The sequence below is a fragment of the Pungitius pungitius genome, chromosome 18 (assembly GCF_949316345.1).
Source record: "Pungitius pungitius chromosome 18, fPunPun2.1, whole genome shotgun sequence".
Taxonomy (NCBI): domain Eukaryota; kingdom Metazoa; phylum Chordata; class Actinopteri; order Perciformes; family Gasterosteidae; genus Pungitius; species Pungitius pungitius.
In genome coordinates this window covers 551,130-567,077 of record NC_084917.1, presented here as the reverse complement: position 1 = coordinate 567,077, position 15,948 = coordinate 551,130, and the positions used below count along the sequence as shown (strand labels likewise).

At 47.4% G+C, this 15,948-nt stretch overlaps 2 protein-coding genes across 3 annotated transcripts; both read left to right on the top strand.

The window, feature by feature from the left end:
- The first annotated feature begins 829 nt into the window (after window positions 1-829).
- LOC119227118 (cGMP-dependent protein kinase 1-like) lies at window positions 830-11,727 on the top strand. 2 transcript variants are annotated; one of them, XM_062558971.1, is made up of 21 exons: window positions 830-1,044; window positions 1,265-1,524; window positions 1,678-1,801; window positions 1,885-1,951; window positions 2,019-2,118; window positions 3,281-3,394; window positions 3,721-3,826; window positions 3,942-4,005; window positions 7,027-7,104; window positions 7,606-7,700; window positions 7,849-7,914; window positions 7,997-8,071; window positions 8,524-8,620; window positions 8,704-8,849; window positions 9,749-9,838; window positions 9,906-10,047; window positions 10,119-10,282; window positions 10,452-10,574; window positions 10,888-10,950; window positions 11,035-11,101; window positions 11,173-11,727. In XM_062558971.1, the coding sequence occupies exons 2-21, from the start codon at window positions 1,299-1,301 to the stop codon at window positions 11,269-11,271; spliced, it is 2,106 nt and encodes a 701-aa protein (XP_062414955.1). In that variant the 5' UTR covers window positions 830-1,044; window positions 1,265-1,298; the 3' UTR covers window positions 11,272-11,727. The 2 variants fall into 2 exon arrangements, with proteins under 2 accessions (XP_062414955.1, XP_037341507.2); XM_037485610.2 differs by having other exon boundaries at window positions 830-1,524.
- Window positions 11,728-13,173: 1,446 nt separating this feature from the next.
- stc1l (stanniocalcin 1, like) lies at window positions 13,174-15,711 on the top strand. The gene is made up of 5 exons (XM_037485157.2): window positions 13,174-13,288; window positions 13,613-13,755; window positions 13,833-13,940; window positions 14,050-14,153; window positions 15,088-15,711. The coding sequence occupies exons 1-5, from the start codon at window positions 13,174-13,176 to the stop codon at window positions 15,380-15,382; spliced, it is 765 nt and encodes a 254-aa protein (XP_037341054.1). The 3' UTR covers window positions 15,383-15,711.
- The last annotated feature ends 237 nt before the right edge of the window (window positions 15,712-15,948 follow it).

The following is a 15,948-nucleotide window of genomic DNA, read 5'->3' as shown; positions in this document are numbered from 1 at the left end:
AATACGTGTCAGGATCCGGGTCTCTCTCTCTCCTCCCCTCTGCTATACACACTCATTTACCCATTAGTCTCACCTTAGCGCACACACCCACTTCTCACATAGTCTTCCCATCCACATCCACTCATTTCAATCAGTGCCCGCCCCATTTGCTGTTACACCTGTTTCTCGTCATGTCTAATCACCCTGTCTATATCTTGCATGTGTTCCCTTTGTGTCTTGTCGGATTGTTATTGTGAGTCGAGTTCTTTCCCTGTTCAGCAGCCTCAAGACCCCTCTGCCTTCTACGCACGGCCTAGTCCTGCCCGCCCGGTCTCCAGCGTCGTGCCGCGGGGGCTGCATCCCGTGGGCTCCTGTCGAGCTTCCCTCTTCAAGGAGGAGACTTCCCCGTCCGGAGGATTACTTTGTGTTAGCTGGTGTCTTAGAGAATACATTTTTGTTCTATGTTTTGCCATCGAGCTCGGCTCGTTGTTTCAGTTGAATATTAAAACCCTCATTTCTGTGACTTCCCTCTGCGTGTGGATCCTTTCCGCCCGATACGTGCCAGCACGTGACAATACGATGATTGAATAACTCATACAAGCACTCGATATGATTATTTGGGGGAAGATTATTTATGTATTTATACTATAAGAAGTGAAAGGAAATATTCTACATTTTACTTACACATTCAAAATAAAATAAATACTTCAATCATTACATGAAAACCTCTATACTTCTCAATCTATAACCTAAAACAAAAGTAAAAAAATTAAGCTCAGACTTTTATTTTTAATCCAGATTTTCAACATAACTCCACGGTGAGACTTTTATTTTGTAGGTGTGCTGTCAAACTCAGCTGCGCGTGTCTGTCGGTCTTCTGGATCTCAGTCCGTCCGATCGGATCCGCGCTGCTGACGAGCAGAACCATCCCGTGACGTCACGCGCGGGCATTACCAAATTGTCGTGTACTGAACATAGTCTTTTATTTTTAAATCAATATCTCAGATCCGAACCGAACCGGACCTCCGGACTCCCGCCGCGTTTTAAGGACCCGTCAACAAGTTGGTACGTGAACAATTTAACATTGACATTAGAATAATATCCCAAAACACAGTATTAATTAACACCTGTTATACAAACATGGTTCCCAATTTTTTCCAAATGTGATGAATTCATTCTCACCTTATTATTATATACAGTTATGTGAGATACTCTCTCTCTCTCATTGTGGACGAGTCTCTAGGACTAAAAAGTACTCCAGTCCTTTATTCCCTCCTCTGCTCAGTACACCACCTGCACGTGTACTTGTACTCCCGTACATGTACTTGTACATGGCGGTGCCGAGGAGTGCCGGCACCCTGCGGGACCTCCAGCTGGCTCTGCAGCTGAAGGTGGAGGAGCTCCGGCAGAGAGACTCTCTGATCGACGAGCTGGAGCTGGAGCTGGACACCAAGGACGACCTCATCCGCCGGCTTCAGGTGGAGCTGGACCGGCACCGCAGCGCCGCGCAGCAGGCGGCCATCGCCGAGCAGGCGGCCGGCACAGGTGAGTCCACCTGGAGGCGTTTGGACGGGAGCCACGGAGGACACGGACCATAAAGCAGGGGATGCTTTGGGGCGGGGCTACACGCTGATTGACAGGGATGTGACCACCTGTTGGTGCCCTTTGACCCTGGTCTCTTTTGTTTTGTCCTCTAAGGAGCCCCGGCGGCCCCCGATGAACCGCAACGCATCAAAAGACAGGCGATCTCCGCTGAGCCCACAGCGCTGGACCCCTCACAGCTCACTGGAGTCACGCTGAAGAGCTACTGCAAGACCAAGGAGTGAGTCCACACACACACACACACACACACACACACACACACACACACACACAGCCGGGCTGACCTCCGTGTGTGTGTCGCAGGTCAAGTGATCGGATCCAGAGGGCTCTAATGGACAACGAGTTCATGAAACACCTGGAACACGGGCAGGTAAGAGCTGCTTCTTAACGGACCCCCCCCTCAGTGTTTGATGTCACCTGTGTGCTCCTGGGCTCAGATCCTCACCATCATGGACTGCATGCAGCCCACCAGCCTCACCAGGGGCTGCTGCGTCATCCAGGAGGGAGGCGACGGCTCCACCGTCTACGTCCTGGAGGGTGAGGCTCCTCCCCACCTCCATGTCCCCTGCATGTCCCCCCCATGTCCCCCCCGTGTCTTAACACATGTCCTCGCCATTCATCTCTCAAACCATGAATGTAAACAACCTAAGAGTCTGAAAACCAGCTTCTTGTTTTAAAGCGTCATTCTGTGTAGTGACCAGCAGGGGGCGACTCCTCTGCTCCCATAGACGTCTATGAGGAAATGACTCTACTTCTGTGTAGTGACCAGCAGGGGGCGACTCCTCTGCTCCCATAGACGTCTATGAGGAAATGACTCTACTTCTGTGTAGTGACCAGCAGGGGGAGACTCCTCTGCTCCCATAGACGTCTATGAGGAAATGACTCTACTTCTGTGTAGTGACCAGCAGGGGGCGACTCCTCTGCTCCCATAGACGTCTATGAGGAAATGACTCTACTTCTGTGTAGTGACCAGCAGGGGGCGACTCCTCTGCTCCCATAGACGTCTATGAGGAAATGACTCTACTTCTGTGTAGTGACCAGCAGAGGGCGACTCCTCTGCTCCCATAGACGTCTATGAGGAAATGACTCTACTTCAGTGTAGTGACCAGCAGGGGGCGACTCCTCTGCTCCCATAGACGTCTATGAGGAAATGACTCCACTTCTCTCTGGACTTATTCCCTCAGTAAACATTGTGGACATGAGGTTATGGTCTAGTAGAGTGTCTTCACACTCAGAGAATTCTATGTGGGCTGTTCAGTTTGGACTCTTCCATCTCTTCACTGATGCTTGGTGCTTCAGACCAGTGGTTCGGTCCGGATGGGTTTGCTCTCTGCTCTCAGCCTCCTCATGTGGTTTTATTTATATCTCTTCTCATCATCAAGTGCTGGACGGATTCCCATGTTGTTTTTTGTTAGGACAGTTCACCAGAAGATTCTTAGAAATGTTCTTTTAACAGCAAGAGGCTGATTGGTGTGATTTACAACTCTTCATCATAATACCACGTTTCTTTGTGAAGTTCATCCACGTTTCCCAGATGATGGATCCTGACGAGCCAGTGAATGATGGTCCATTTAGAGTCAAACAGACCATGGAGCAGGGACGGTTTAGGGCGGGGCCTAACGCTGATTGACAGGTCTCCACCTGTTCTTGGTCATCTAGTTGAAACACCTGTGTTCCTCTCGCCGTGCTGGTGTCACAGAGGGAATGGTGGAGGTGACCAAACAAGGAAAGAAGCTGTGCTGCATTGGAGAGGGGAAGGTCTTCGGAGAGCTCGCCATCCTCTACAACTGCACTCGCACTGCAACAGTCACAGGTACACAGGTCACTACACACCTGCACACAAGGGCTCCCAACAAACACACAATCATCTTCAGCCTCGTCTGCGCCGCACAAAGCTGAGTGAATCCATCGAGTGTGTGTGTGTATGTGTGTGTGTGTGTGTGTGTGTGTGCATTCTCTGAAGTGACCTTGTTTTATTTCGAGTCCGTTTGAAGTACAAAAGAAAAAGAGTGTTTTTTCATCTGTGGCCGGTGACGTCGTCTTGTTGCACCTTTCTCTCTGTGTGTTACATCCTAACAAAGACCAAATGCATCAGTTTAATGAGACTGAACATTCATCTTCTTCTCTGTCGGCCTGAAGCTCTGACTGACATCAAGCTGTGGGCCATCGACCGCCAGGGCTTCCAGACCATCATGATGAGGACTGGTCTCATCAAACACTCCCAGTACACCGACTTCCTCCGCAGGTAACACACACACACACACACACACACACACACACACATACACACACACACACACACACACACACACACACACACACACACACACACACTCACTCTCTCTCTCTGGACTCTCCAGGGTTCCGTCCTTTCAGTCTCTTGCGGAGGACGTCCTCAGCAAACTGGCTGATGTTCTGGAGGAGGTGACGGTTTCATGGAATTAAGTTTTTTAGAATGACTTCAGAACCTTGATGCCATTTTTCAAAACTCTTGATACACAAATCACAACCAATGATCACATTGCACTTTCTTTCAATTGCTTGCAAACACAAAAACTAAAGATCATTTGTTCATTGAGGTAAAATCACCTGTTTTTATTGTATTATTTAGTACTATTTAAACATGCTGTTCCTCCGTTGATCTAACTATCAATACAACATCTCAGAAGTACTTACCTTTAGTTCATAGTTTTATGGATACTGACAAACATTATTGTTCAGATCGTGAGGTTTCATAATGATGAGATCAGCGTGGATCATAGTTCTTCTCCTGATGGAGGTGGAAGGTGGACGATAGGTGCCCTCACCAACCAGTAACCCTCCTCCAGGCCATGGATGAAGCACGCGATGACATCCCAGCATGGATTCACCATGGTGTTTGGCTGATGAAAGCATCCTTTGTGATTCAATTCAATTCAATTCATTTTATTTTGTATAGCCCAAAATCGCAAATTACAAATTTACCTCAGAGTTCTTTACAGTCTGTACACATGCAACATCCTCTGTCCCCAAACCCTCACATCGGCACAGGAAAAACTCCCCAAAATATGAAAAAACCCTTCAATGGGAAAAAAGGGAAGAAACCTTAGTGAGAACGTCAGAGGAGGGATCCCTCTCCCGGGATGGACAGACTGCAATGGATGTCATGTGTACAGAATCAACAATGTAAAAGATGTACAATACATTCAACTTCTCTAACTGAAATGATACAAGTAATTGCAAGTAGCAGAACAGGTGTACGGCAGGACCACTGCAGGGACAACCTCCATCAGATAGAACCACCATCAGATAGAACCACCATCCACAGAGGCTTCTGTGGGGAGGGAGAGCAGAAAGATGTTGGTTTTTGATGACAGTAATATGAATCATATTTAAAGTAATGGTGATGGCAGCAGCAGGTGTCAGCAGAGCCATGAGTCAGGAGTCAGAACCGGGGTCCGCACGAAACTATGATCCACGGAGACCTGCTAGGCGAGAAAGCACAAAAAACTCCGTAAAGAAGCTTAATTAGTGATGTACATTATTAAAACATGGATGATTGTGGGAGGAGAGAGTGAGAGTGTGAGAGTGAAAGAGGGGCTCGGTGTGTCCTAAGAAGTCCGCCGGCAGTCTAAGCCTAGAGCAGCTTAACTAAGGGCTGGTCCAGGCTAACCTGAGCCAGCCCTAACTATAAGCAATATCAAAGAGGAACGTTTTAAGCTTTATCTTAAATGAACTGACCGAGTCTGCCCCCCGGACTGAAAGTGGAAGCTGGTTCCACAAAAGAGGAGCTTGATAACTGAAGGCTCTGGCCCCCATCCTACTTTTTAAAACTCTAGGAACCACAAGTAGCCCAGCATCTACGGAGCGTAGATGCCTTGTAGGGCAATACGGTGTAACAAGCTCTTTAAGATAAGACGGTGCCTCACCAGCAAGTGCCTTGTAGGTGAGGAGAAGTACCTTAAATTCTATTCTCGATTTAACAGGAAGCCAGTGCAGAGAAGTTAATACAGGAGTTATATGATCCCATTTCTTAGTTCTTGTTAGTACATGTGCTGCAGCATTCTGAATCAGTTGGAGAGGTTTAAGCGATTTACAAGAGCAGCCTGATAACAAAGAATTACAGTAATCCAGTCTAGAAGTAACAAATGCATGAACTAGTTTTTCTGCATCACTTTGAGACAGGAAGTTCCTGATTTTCGATATATTCCTTAGATGAAAAAAGGCAGTCCTTGAAGTCTTCTTTATATGAGAGTTGAAGGACATATCCTGGTCGAAGAGAACTCCAAGATTTCTGACGGTGCTGTTGGATACCAGAGCAATTCCATCCATAGAGACTGTATCACGTGACAGCTGACTTCGAAGGCGCTCTGGGCCTATCATGATAACTTCCGTTTTTTCCGAGTTTAACATCAGGAAGTTGCAGGTCATCCAAGTTTTGATGTCTCCAAGACAGTCCTGAAGTCTAACAAGTTGGTTGGTGTCTTCTGGCTTGATCGATAGATACAGTTGAGTATCGTCTGCATAACAATGGAAGTTTATGCGGTGTTTTCTGATAACGTCGCCCAAAGGAAGCATGTACAGGGTAAATAGAATCGGTCCAAGCACAGAACCTTGTGGGACTCCGTGACCAACATTCGTGGTCCTCGATGATTCACCGTTCACAAACACAAACTGGGATCGATCCGATAAATAAGATTTAAACCAGCTGAGTGCAGTTCCTTTGATGCCAATCGAGTGTTCCAGTCTCTGCAGCAGGATACGGTGATCGATGGTGTCAAATGCAGCACTGAGGTCCAGCAATACAAGAAAAGATACAAGTCCTTGGTCCGATGCAAGTAGAAGATCATTTGTAATTTTCACCAGTGCCGTTTCTGTGCTGTGATGCACTCGAAATCCTGACTGGAAATCCTCGAACAAAGCATTGTGATGTGGATGAGAACCTGTGGCAGATCCACCAGCCCGGCTGGATGAACATGTTCATGTAGGTGATCCAACTGTTTCCCTCCAGCTGAGGAACAGAAGAGTTTTCATGTTTTGCAGCTAATTACTTTGATTCAAATAAACGTATATTGTGATTTTTTTGTATTTGAGTCACATTGTGTTAAATGTTTCCGCTGTGTGTACTATTGTACTACAGTAGTACTTTTACAGGATGTATTTACATGTGACACCATCTTGTGTGTAGATGATCTTAATGAATGTTCCTGTGGTGTTTCATGAGGAATCCGTTGTTTGAACCAATGAACCTCCAAGTGAAAGGTCTCTTCAAAGATCAGATTGTGCGAAGTTTTGACCATTGGAGAGTTGTGTTACAGGTGAAGACTGTTGTGTGTTTTGTATCTAGAGTTTTGAAAAATGACATCAAGGTTCAGAAAATAGCATCAAAGCGATTGTAAAAAAACGGTACTTTTCTGTAATAATCCACACCGAGGTGTCCACGTGACCCCGTCTCCGTCCTCTCAGACTCACTACAGCGACTCGGATTACATCATCCGCCAGGGAGCCACCGGAGACACATTCTTCATCGTCAGTGAAGGACAGGTGAGGAGGAAGGAAGGACGGGGAACAGAAGGCCATCAGAAGAGGAAGAAGAAGGTCAGGGCTTTATGCGCCAACCCTGCCTCCCAAATTCATTTCTAAAAAAGGGAAATAATTGATTGGTCCACTGCAAACTCAAGGTGGCTGAGGGGAGTTAAAGGTGGAGCTCAGGTGACTGAGGGGAGTTAAAGGTGGAGCTCAGGTGACTGAGGGGAGTTAAAGGTGGAGCTCAGGTGACTGAGGGACAGTCGGGAAGCCAAAGCTTCATGTCTAGTTTCAAGTCTTCTTCAATGCAGCATGATGTTCATTTAGTGAATGAAGGTCCATTCAGAGTCAAACAGACCATAAAGCAGGGGATGCTTCAGGGCGGGGCCTAACGCTGATGGACAGGTCGACACCATCCACACTTTTTTACATTTATTTTGGCGGTGGAGGGAAGTAGTTTTTGAACCTCAGTACTAGTTGTGCAGTGACAAAGGTGTTCTGATCTGTGACGGGGTCCAGGTGAAGGTCTCCCAGCAGAACTCACCTGGGGACGAGCATCTGGTGGTGAATACGCTCTCTAAAGGAGACTGGTTTGGAGAGCAGGCTCTGAAAGGGTGAGACACACACACACACACACACGTCATCATTGACCTGTATGAATTTAACGTGTCAGTGACGACCTTTAACTGATCAACAAGTATTTAGTACTCTCACTGTAGTAAATAATCAGATCACTTCCTGTCTCCTGTCTCCTGTCCTCAGTGAAGACGTGCGTACAGCCAGCCTCACCGCTGTGGGAGACGTCACATGTCTGGTCATCGACAGAGAGTGGGTGAACATCTCCTCTACCGTCCTCTACCCCGTCCACACTGTCCTCCACGTCCACACTCAGACATTCTATGTGCCGCAGGTCCTTCAAGCAGCTGATCGGGGATCTTGACGACGTCAACAGCAAGCAGAGCGACGGGGCCGAGGTGGAGGCCAGGTGAGGAGGAGGCCAGGTGAGGAGGAGGACAGGTGAGGAGGAGGACAGGTGAGGAGGAGGACAGGTGGGGAGGAGGACAGGTGAGGAGGAGGACAGGTGAGGTTTAGGCCAGGTGGGGAGGAGGACAGGTGAGGTGGAGGCCAGTTGAGGAGGAGGACAGGTGAGGAGGAGGACAGGTGAGGTTTAGGCCAGGTGGGGAGGAGGACAGGTGAGGAGGAGGACAGGTGAGGTTTAGGCCAGGTGGGGAGGAGGACAGGTGAGGTGGAGGCCAGTTGAGGAGGAGGACCGGTGAGAAGGACTTAACCAAGTCATGCCCCCCCCTCTGAGCTGACGGGGTGGTAATATAAATAAAGATGTGGTGATGATTTGGATCAAGTAAACATCTCCTGCTCTGAGGGGGTTGGATGAACGTTTCTATTGATTTTCGTATCTTAAAAGCTTCATATTTCCAGCATTCAGGCAGAAGCAGATTTCTTCTCCAAAGTTTCCATGAGTGATTTCAACATCATCTGCACTCTGGGGATGGGAGGCTTCAGCCGAGTGGAGCTGGTGAGAGAAGAAGAAGCTCTGACACCACGCTCCCCTTCGGCCTGTCCAGATAGCTTCATGCAGATTGGGTTTTTTGGGTTCAGGTACAGCTGAAGAACGATCCGAATCCAAACAGATCCTTCGCCCTGAAGGTTCTCAAGAAACGCCACGTCATGGACACCAGCCAGCAGGGCCACATCCTGTCAGAGCGCCGCATCATGATGGAGGCTCACAACCCGTTCATCATCAGGTCTCCTCTTCTGCTTCAAGCTCTGTTTGTTCTACCACTGAGTGTTTTGATTTATAGAGTCACGTCAAAGCGTCATGAGTTAAAGCTGCGTTCTCTCTCCTGACCAGCAGGGGGCGACTCCTCTGCTCCCATAGACGTCTATGAGGAAATGACTCTACTTCTGTGTAGTGACCAGCAGGGGGCGACTCCTCTGCTCCCATAGACGTCTATGAGGAAATTACTCTACTTCTGTGTAGTGACCAGCAGGGGGCGACTCCTCTGCTCCCATAGACGTCTATGAGGAAATTACTCTACTTCTCTCTTGATTTATTCCCTCAATAAACATTGTAAACATGAGTTCATGGTCTCAGTCTCTAGTTTCAAGTCTTCTTCAATGCTGCATGATGTTCATTTAGTGAATGATGGTCCATTGTTACGGCCAGCTCGTTTTGACCGCAACATAAAGAAAACAAGCCCACTGAAATTAACTGCAAGAGTTTATTCAATCCTTTACAATAACGGTAACTAAACAAACAAAGTCTAGGTTCAAACAAAAGGGAAAATCATAGTCCAAATGGGGAGAGAAAAGGTTGGCATGCATTGGATAAGACAACAAAGGTAGGCCAAAGTGACGTCTCCAGAGGCAGTCGCTCCCCTGGAGGAAGAGGCGGGCTGTTGAGAGGGGAAACCAGAGTTTTATCCCCTCCACAATCAAAAGGTAATATGGGAGCAGGGGTGTGCGATCTCCCACGCCCTCCATGGAAGACACCGCCACCAGCAGGCAAGCAGGCCTACATCCCAACGAGTGACGTTATGACAAAGCGTTCTGTCTGCGTGGTCGTTGTTCACATATTTCACTCACTCCAAATCACCTTCAATCTTTCGGATGTACCTTCTGAAGCCGCTCTGTCTTCCTGCAGGTTATACCGGACCTTCAGAGACTCCAAGTACCTGTACATGCTGCTGGAGGCGTGTCTCGGGGGGGAGCTGTGGACGCGGCTCAGAGACAGGTCTGTTGTTTATCATCTCAGAGATCCGCCACCTTCCCTCAGCCAATTGGCTCCTCCTCCGTTTCAGGGGGTCCTTCGACGACGGCGTCACCCGCTTCTACGCGGGCTGCGTGGTGGAGGCGCTGGCCTTCCTGCACTCCAGAGGGATCATCTACCGAGACCTGAAACCCGAGAACATCATCCTGGACCACCGGGGATACGCCAAGCTGGTGAGGCTCGACCCGGGTTGGAAGTGCTTACTGGGTTACCTTTTCTTCTTCACCTTCTTCTTCTTCTTCAGGTGGACTTTGGTTTCGCCAAGAAGGTGGGTCTGGGTAAGAAGACGTGGACGTTCTGCGGGACCCCGGAGTACGTGGCCCCTGAGATCATCCTGAACAAAGGCCACGACAGCTCCGCCGACTGCTGGTCTCTGGGGATCCTGGTCTTTGAGCTGCTCAGCGGCAGGTACACCAGACCATTGCACCTCCTCACTAAATAGTACGAGGACATCTGGATCAGGTGCAGAAACCACAGGGTAGACTCATTGGATCAGCTTCACAGGTCCCGAGAAACCAGGAAACCACTGATTCTACACCTGTAAATACTATTTCCCCCGGGTTCCCTCTGCCTGCAGCCCCCCGTTCACCGGCTCCGACCCGATGCAGACCTACAACATCATCCTGAGGGGCATCGACATGGTCGAGTTCCCCAAGAAGATCACTAAGAGCGCCGCCAACCTCGTCAAGCGCCTCTGCAGGTTAAAGACCGGTGGACAGATGTTTACTTCAAACAGATGTTGTACTTCAATCTGGGTTTAAAACGTGGTGAAACCAGGTCAGTAGGTCAGATACCAGAGAAGAAGACTGTGGTCTCCTTTGAGAGCAGTAAACACAGCTGAGGAGAGACAGATAACCCTGCAAAGGTTGAAGTTAAATGTAAACCCAGATAACGACGCGCAGTCCACTGAGCACCAGGGAGCTTTGTCTTCAACTCAATCCCATCTGATCCCGGAGATCAATCATTTTAGGATGTGCTGATGTGGGCGGGGCCTGAGTGTGTGTCTGTCTCAGGGACAACCCCTCGGAGAGGCTGGGGAACCAGAAGAACGGCGCAAAGGACATCCAGAAGCACAAGTAAGACACGTGTCTGTCCTCCTCGCGGCTCTGGGTGCTTCTCTCGCCGTCGTCACGGCGACGCGTCTTTCTTCTGCCCCTCAGGTGGTTCGAGGGCTTCAACTGGGACGGCCTCCGCAAGGGAACCGTGGCCTCGCCCTTCACCCCCACGGTGAGAACCTTCAGCGCCTCCGTCAGGTAGCAGGTCTCCGATCAGAGCCGTGACCTCCGCCTCTCTCACAGGTGGACGGACCGCTGGACAACAGCAACTTCGACTTCTTCCCTGAGGATGGCGAGGAGCCCCCCCCCGACGAGGAGTCCGGCTGGGACGAGGAGTTCTAACAGGAGACCAAAGAACCTCTTCATCTCCATCAGGTTCAGAGGAGGAGAAATCCAGAATAAAATCTACAGGCTTCAGGTTGAAAAGAAAGTTAAGAGTTAAAAAATGATCATTTTGATGAGAGACATATTTGGTGAGAAATATTATAACAAGTGATTAGTCATGAATTGAGGAGCTGGACGGTTTCAGGGGAAAAAACTAATAATATACGTCATTGTAATATTACAGGAATACATTCACAACATACAGTCCTACAATTATGGAATTAAGTATTAGGGCCGGGACTTTAGCGCGTTAATTGCGATTAATTCATTACAATATGAATTAAGATTAATTAATTACACATACAAATAACGCATTACACATTTTTTACGCATTTTTACACTTTTTTTGCCCCGTGGAACGTTTCTCACTGGATGAGTTTTGGGGGGACCGATTATACTGGAGCACCAACTAGCGTCCATGACTTCAGACAACAACAAACCACAGTGAACATAAACGAAGAAGCTGACGAGACCGTGTCGGGTGGCCCCGTGAATGGGAAATCTTCTTATAATAAACACACGGATGGAAGCGTCGATAAGAGCGTGGTTGTGTGCAAGCTGTGCAACAAGGAATTCACATCGAGCCTCAAGTATCACCTCAACGCAACACAATTAGCAGCTAGCGTGGACGTACAAGGACCCACACCCAACCCACACTGCACCAGATGACTGGTTTAAGGACCAGGGTAACTAAGTCCACGTCTGACAAAATAACCAATGTTCTGAATGTCCTTGAAAGTATTGGTCTGCTTAAAAAAACATAGTTTACAGAAGGTCTACTTACCTATAGGCTACCTGAATTTCTGAAAGTACTATTTTTCTAAATTTGCTATTGCTACACTGGAATTGGTTGAATAAAAATAATAATCCATGTGAAAAAAATGACTTCTCACTGTTCTCAGGACATATATTTGTATGCATAATATATGCGATTAATTTCGATTAATTAATTACAAAGCCTCTAATTAATTAGATTAATATTTTTAATCGAGTCCCGGCCCTAATTAAAATACATTTTTATTATGACAGTCTCAACGTGTTGAAAATGAATGAATAAAATCTCCAATCTTTTGAATTTAGATTATAGAATATAAATATTACAAAATAAACTGTCAGAATACATTTTGTAAATCGAGCTCAGGATTCTGAATGATTTCTATTCTGTCAGATTAAGAAGAATAAAGAAAATATACAGCAGCATCTTTCTGTGTCGTGTGTGTCTGTGTGTGTGTGTGTGTGTGTGTGTGTGCGTGTGTCTGTGTGTGTGTTTAAGGAGCCTCAGAGATGCTTGTTTTCCCACAATGCTTTGCTCTAGGAGGTGAGTGAGCGAAGTGGGGGGGTGAGATGTTTATCAGCCCGCTGACCTCTTGACCTCTGGGCCGGTTCACTGCTTCCTGTTCGTGATGGAAACTCATGTCTCGCTGATAAGAGTCTCACAGCAAGATTCCACCCCCCCCCCCCTAAAAGTAACCACAGCAAGGTTTACTGGAGTAAAGTCAGTATTTGCTTTCTGAGCTCTAGAATAATAAAACGTATTATTGTCATTCTGACGGTGTAACGTATTTATATATATTATTCCCAAACAAACTCATTTTAGCAGCTTTTTATTTCATCACAAGCTCGTTTCTATTTTTTCTGTCGACTTTATAAACTTTAAAGTCATCAAGTGACGTCATGGCTCGGAAATTCCGTTCCTCTCGTGGAATGCGTGGAAACTTCCAATTATCGCCTGAATAAACCATTAACACACACACACACACGCTGCACTGGGATTGGTCCGTCCCACGCGGCCCCTGATATAAACCTGCAGGAGGACCAGGAGACCTGAACCAGGACCAGCTCCTCCCCCACAGAGACAGCATGATGTCCGGCTCCTCGCTGCTCCTCCTGCTGCTGATCTCCTCCGCCGCCGGATTCCAGCTGCTGGCCGACGAGGCGTCGCCCCGCCGGGCCCGCTTCTCCGCCAACAGCGCCAGTAAGTCCCTGTCTGTCTCCCTGTCTCTCTCCCTGTCTGTCTCCCTGTCTCCCCCGATCTGTCTCCCCCTGTCTGTCTCGCTGTCTGTCTCGCTGTCTCTCCCGGTGTCTCCCGGTGTCCTAAATGTTGTGGCGTACAATGTAGTAAACTAACATGCACCTAAATGCATGTATGTAAACTTATTTATGGAGAAATTAGCTCCACACTTTCTGCATTAACTATAAATATAAAAAAAATGTTGTGTACAGATTAATGCATCAATGATGATAATATAATGACATATTGAATAACTAGTCACGTGTGTGTGTGTGTGTGTGTGTGCAGCTGATGTGGCCAGATGTTTGAACGGAGCCGTCGCTGTGGGTTGTGGGTTCTTCTCGTGTCTGGAGAACTCAACCTGTGACACCGACGGGATGCACGAGATCTGTGAGCTCTTCCTCCAATCAGCTGCCACCTTCAACACGGAGGTCAGTCAGTCCGTCCCACCCGTCCGTCCCGCCCGTCCGTCCCACCCGTCCGTCTAACCTGCCTGTCCCCCCCTCAGGGTAAAACCTTCGTGAAGAAGAGTCTTCACTGCATCTCTCAGGGAATCTCCTCCAAGGTTTTCCAAACCATCCGCCGCTGTAACATCTTCCAGAGGATGATCGCTGAGGTTTGTGAGCTCTACGCAGACGAGCCTTCTGATTGGTCGCTGAACTCCTCCCTTCTGATTGGTCGCTGAGTTCCTGACTCTTTTCTTCCTTTCATTTATGAATGTAAAGGTGCAGGAAGAGTGTTACAGCAGTTTGGACATTTGCACTGTGGCTCGAACCAACCCTGAGGCCATCGGGGAGGTGGTGCAGGTTCCAACACATTTCCCCAACAGGTGAGCACACACACGCCTATCTCTCCTCGGTACACAGGTAAATGCTTAAATATACCAACATTATGATACAGATTTCAAAAAAGTCTAAATAGATTTGACCATAAGACATAAAGCTACTTATAGTAGTTGGATTGCGTAATGCTAAGCTACGCTAACATCGTAGCAAGTAACGTTGTATATTTGTAAATTCCTCGATCAGGGGTCTCCAACTAAAATGTAAAGAGGTCCAGTGAGAGAACGTTTCTAGAAGCAAAGGTCCGTAGGATCGTCATGTGACGAGTACGCGTTCAACACTCGACTAACAGATCAAATGAATTCAGTATGATCCTAAAACTCTTTTGACATTTTTTACATATGAACATGTGTGTGACTGCATGTCAAATAAAGCGCTTTAATAACAGGAAGAAAAGCTTGAATTTCTGCTTCACATTTGGACTCTCAAATTATAAAGTAGTTTATTAGAATATATAAATATAGAAATCCACTCTAGAGCATTAAGCTCTAGTTTAAGACCAGTAAATCTGTCACGTTTAAATCACAACTGTCTTTTTTTTAGCTTCTGGGTCCGGATCCGCTCCTTAGTGACCTCTGACCTACACCTTCAAGAGTCTGTAATTCAGACCAAAGGAAATATTTTGGCCATCGCAATTTTGCTTATTTGCAGCCAGTGAACAGGAAGTGGACATGTGACCATATATGGCCTCTGGCAGAGACCTGTCAATCAGTGTGTAGCCCCGCCCTAAAGCGTTCCCTGTTCTAAGTCCCCTGGTGGTCACTACAGAGAATGCAGCTCAACTCAAAGAAACAGAGTTTGTTTCCTGGTTGAAACACAAAAAACCTTCTGAAGAAATACGAGGATACTAATCTTGATTTGAGAGTAAGAACCTTGAGATGTACTCGTTGCCCCCTTGACCCTTGACCTCCCCTGCTGCAGGTACTACAGCACGCTGCTGCAGGCGCTGCAGGCCTGCGACGAGGAGACGGTGGCGGCGGTGCGGACCGGCCTGGTGGCCCGGCTGGGCCCCGACATGGAGACCTTCCTCCAGCTGGTGCAGAGCAAGCCCTGCGCCGCCGGCTCCGACGCCGCCGCCTACAGCAACCCGTCCAGCTGGAGGAACATGCCCGTCTTCAACGTGCAGCCGGGCTTCAGGGGCCGGGACCCCACCCACCTGTTCGCCAGGAAGAGGTCCGTGGACCAGGTGGAGGGGGGGGGCCAGGGCGAGCAGTAGACTCGAGCAGGTCAGCTGCAGATTTAGATGGGGATCGCCTTGTGATGACTAATCTTTGTTATTCATATTTAGGGTTTGATTTGATTTACACTGATATTTATTTTCCTAAACCAGTAAATTTATGAGGCCGTTATATTTGAGCGTGGAGGCCCGGGACGTCCTGAAGACACACGCTGGCCGTGGAGCGTCTTCAGGTCTCCTGTTAGAGGACAAACTGCTGGTCTGACATCACTTCATTAGTTTAAAGGTTGTATGTGAGGTTTGAATGAAAAGATGCTTTAACATATAAGACGACTTGACTGGTGTTAGAAATAAATGATGTTATGTGATTTTGGTTTGTGTGATTTTTTCTTCTAAAAAATATAAAGATATTTAAATATTTATGTATTTATGTATTTATTTGTATATATGCATACATACAAGGGGATATATATATATTCTTTATTTAAATCAAATTGTAATTTTCCAAAAGAAATGTGGTAACTTTAACATATTTCTTTTCTTCTTCTTTATTTAAAGATTTAAAGACCCTTTATTTGAAAGATCAAGAATAACTTTGAACTGTC

What these genes read in the sequence shown, in the direction of transcription:
- stc1l (XM_037485157.2), top strand. Translation starts at nt 13,174, where the DNA reads ATGATGTCCGGCTCCTCGCTGCTCCTCCTGCTGCTGATCTCCTCCGCC. An exon ending in CTGCCACCTTCAACACGGAG is followed by an intron (nt 13,756 to 13,832) that starts GTCAGTCAGTCC and finishes TCCCCCCCTCAG; the next exon opens with GGTAAAACCTTCGTGAAGAA. An exon ending in TCCAGAGGATGATCGCTGAG is followed by an intron (nt 13,941 to 14,049) that starts GTTTGTGAGCTC and finishes ATGAATGTAAAG; the next exon opens with GTGCAGGAAGAGTGTTACAG.
- LOC119227118 (XM_037485610.2), top strand. Translation starts at nt 1,146, where the DNA reads ATGAATTCATTCTCACCTTATTATTATATACAGTTATGTGAGATACTC. An exon ending in CACCGTCTACGTCCTGGAGG is followed by an intron (nt 2,119 to 3,280) that starts GTGAGGCTCCTC and finishes CTGGTGTCACAG; the next exon opens with AGGGAATGGTGGAGGTGACC. An exon ending in CTCGTCAAGCGCCTCTGCAG is followed by an intron (nt 10,575 to 10,887) that starts GTTAAAGACCGG and finishes TGTCTGTCTCAG; the next exon opens with GGACAACCCCTCGGAGAGGC.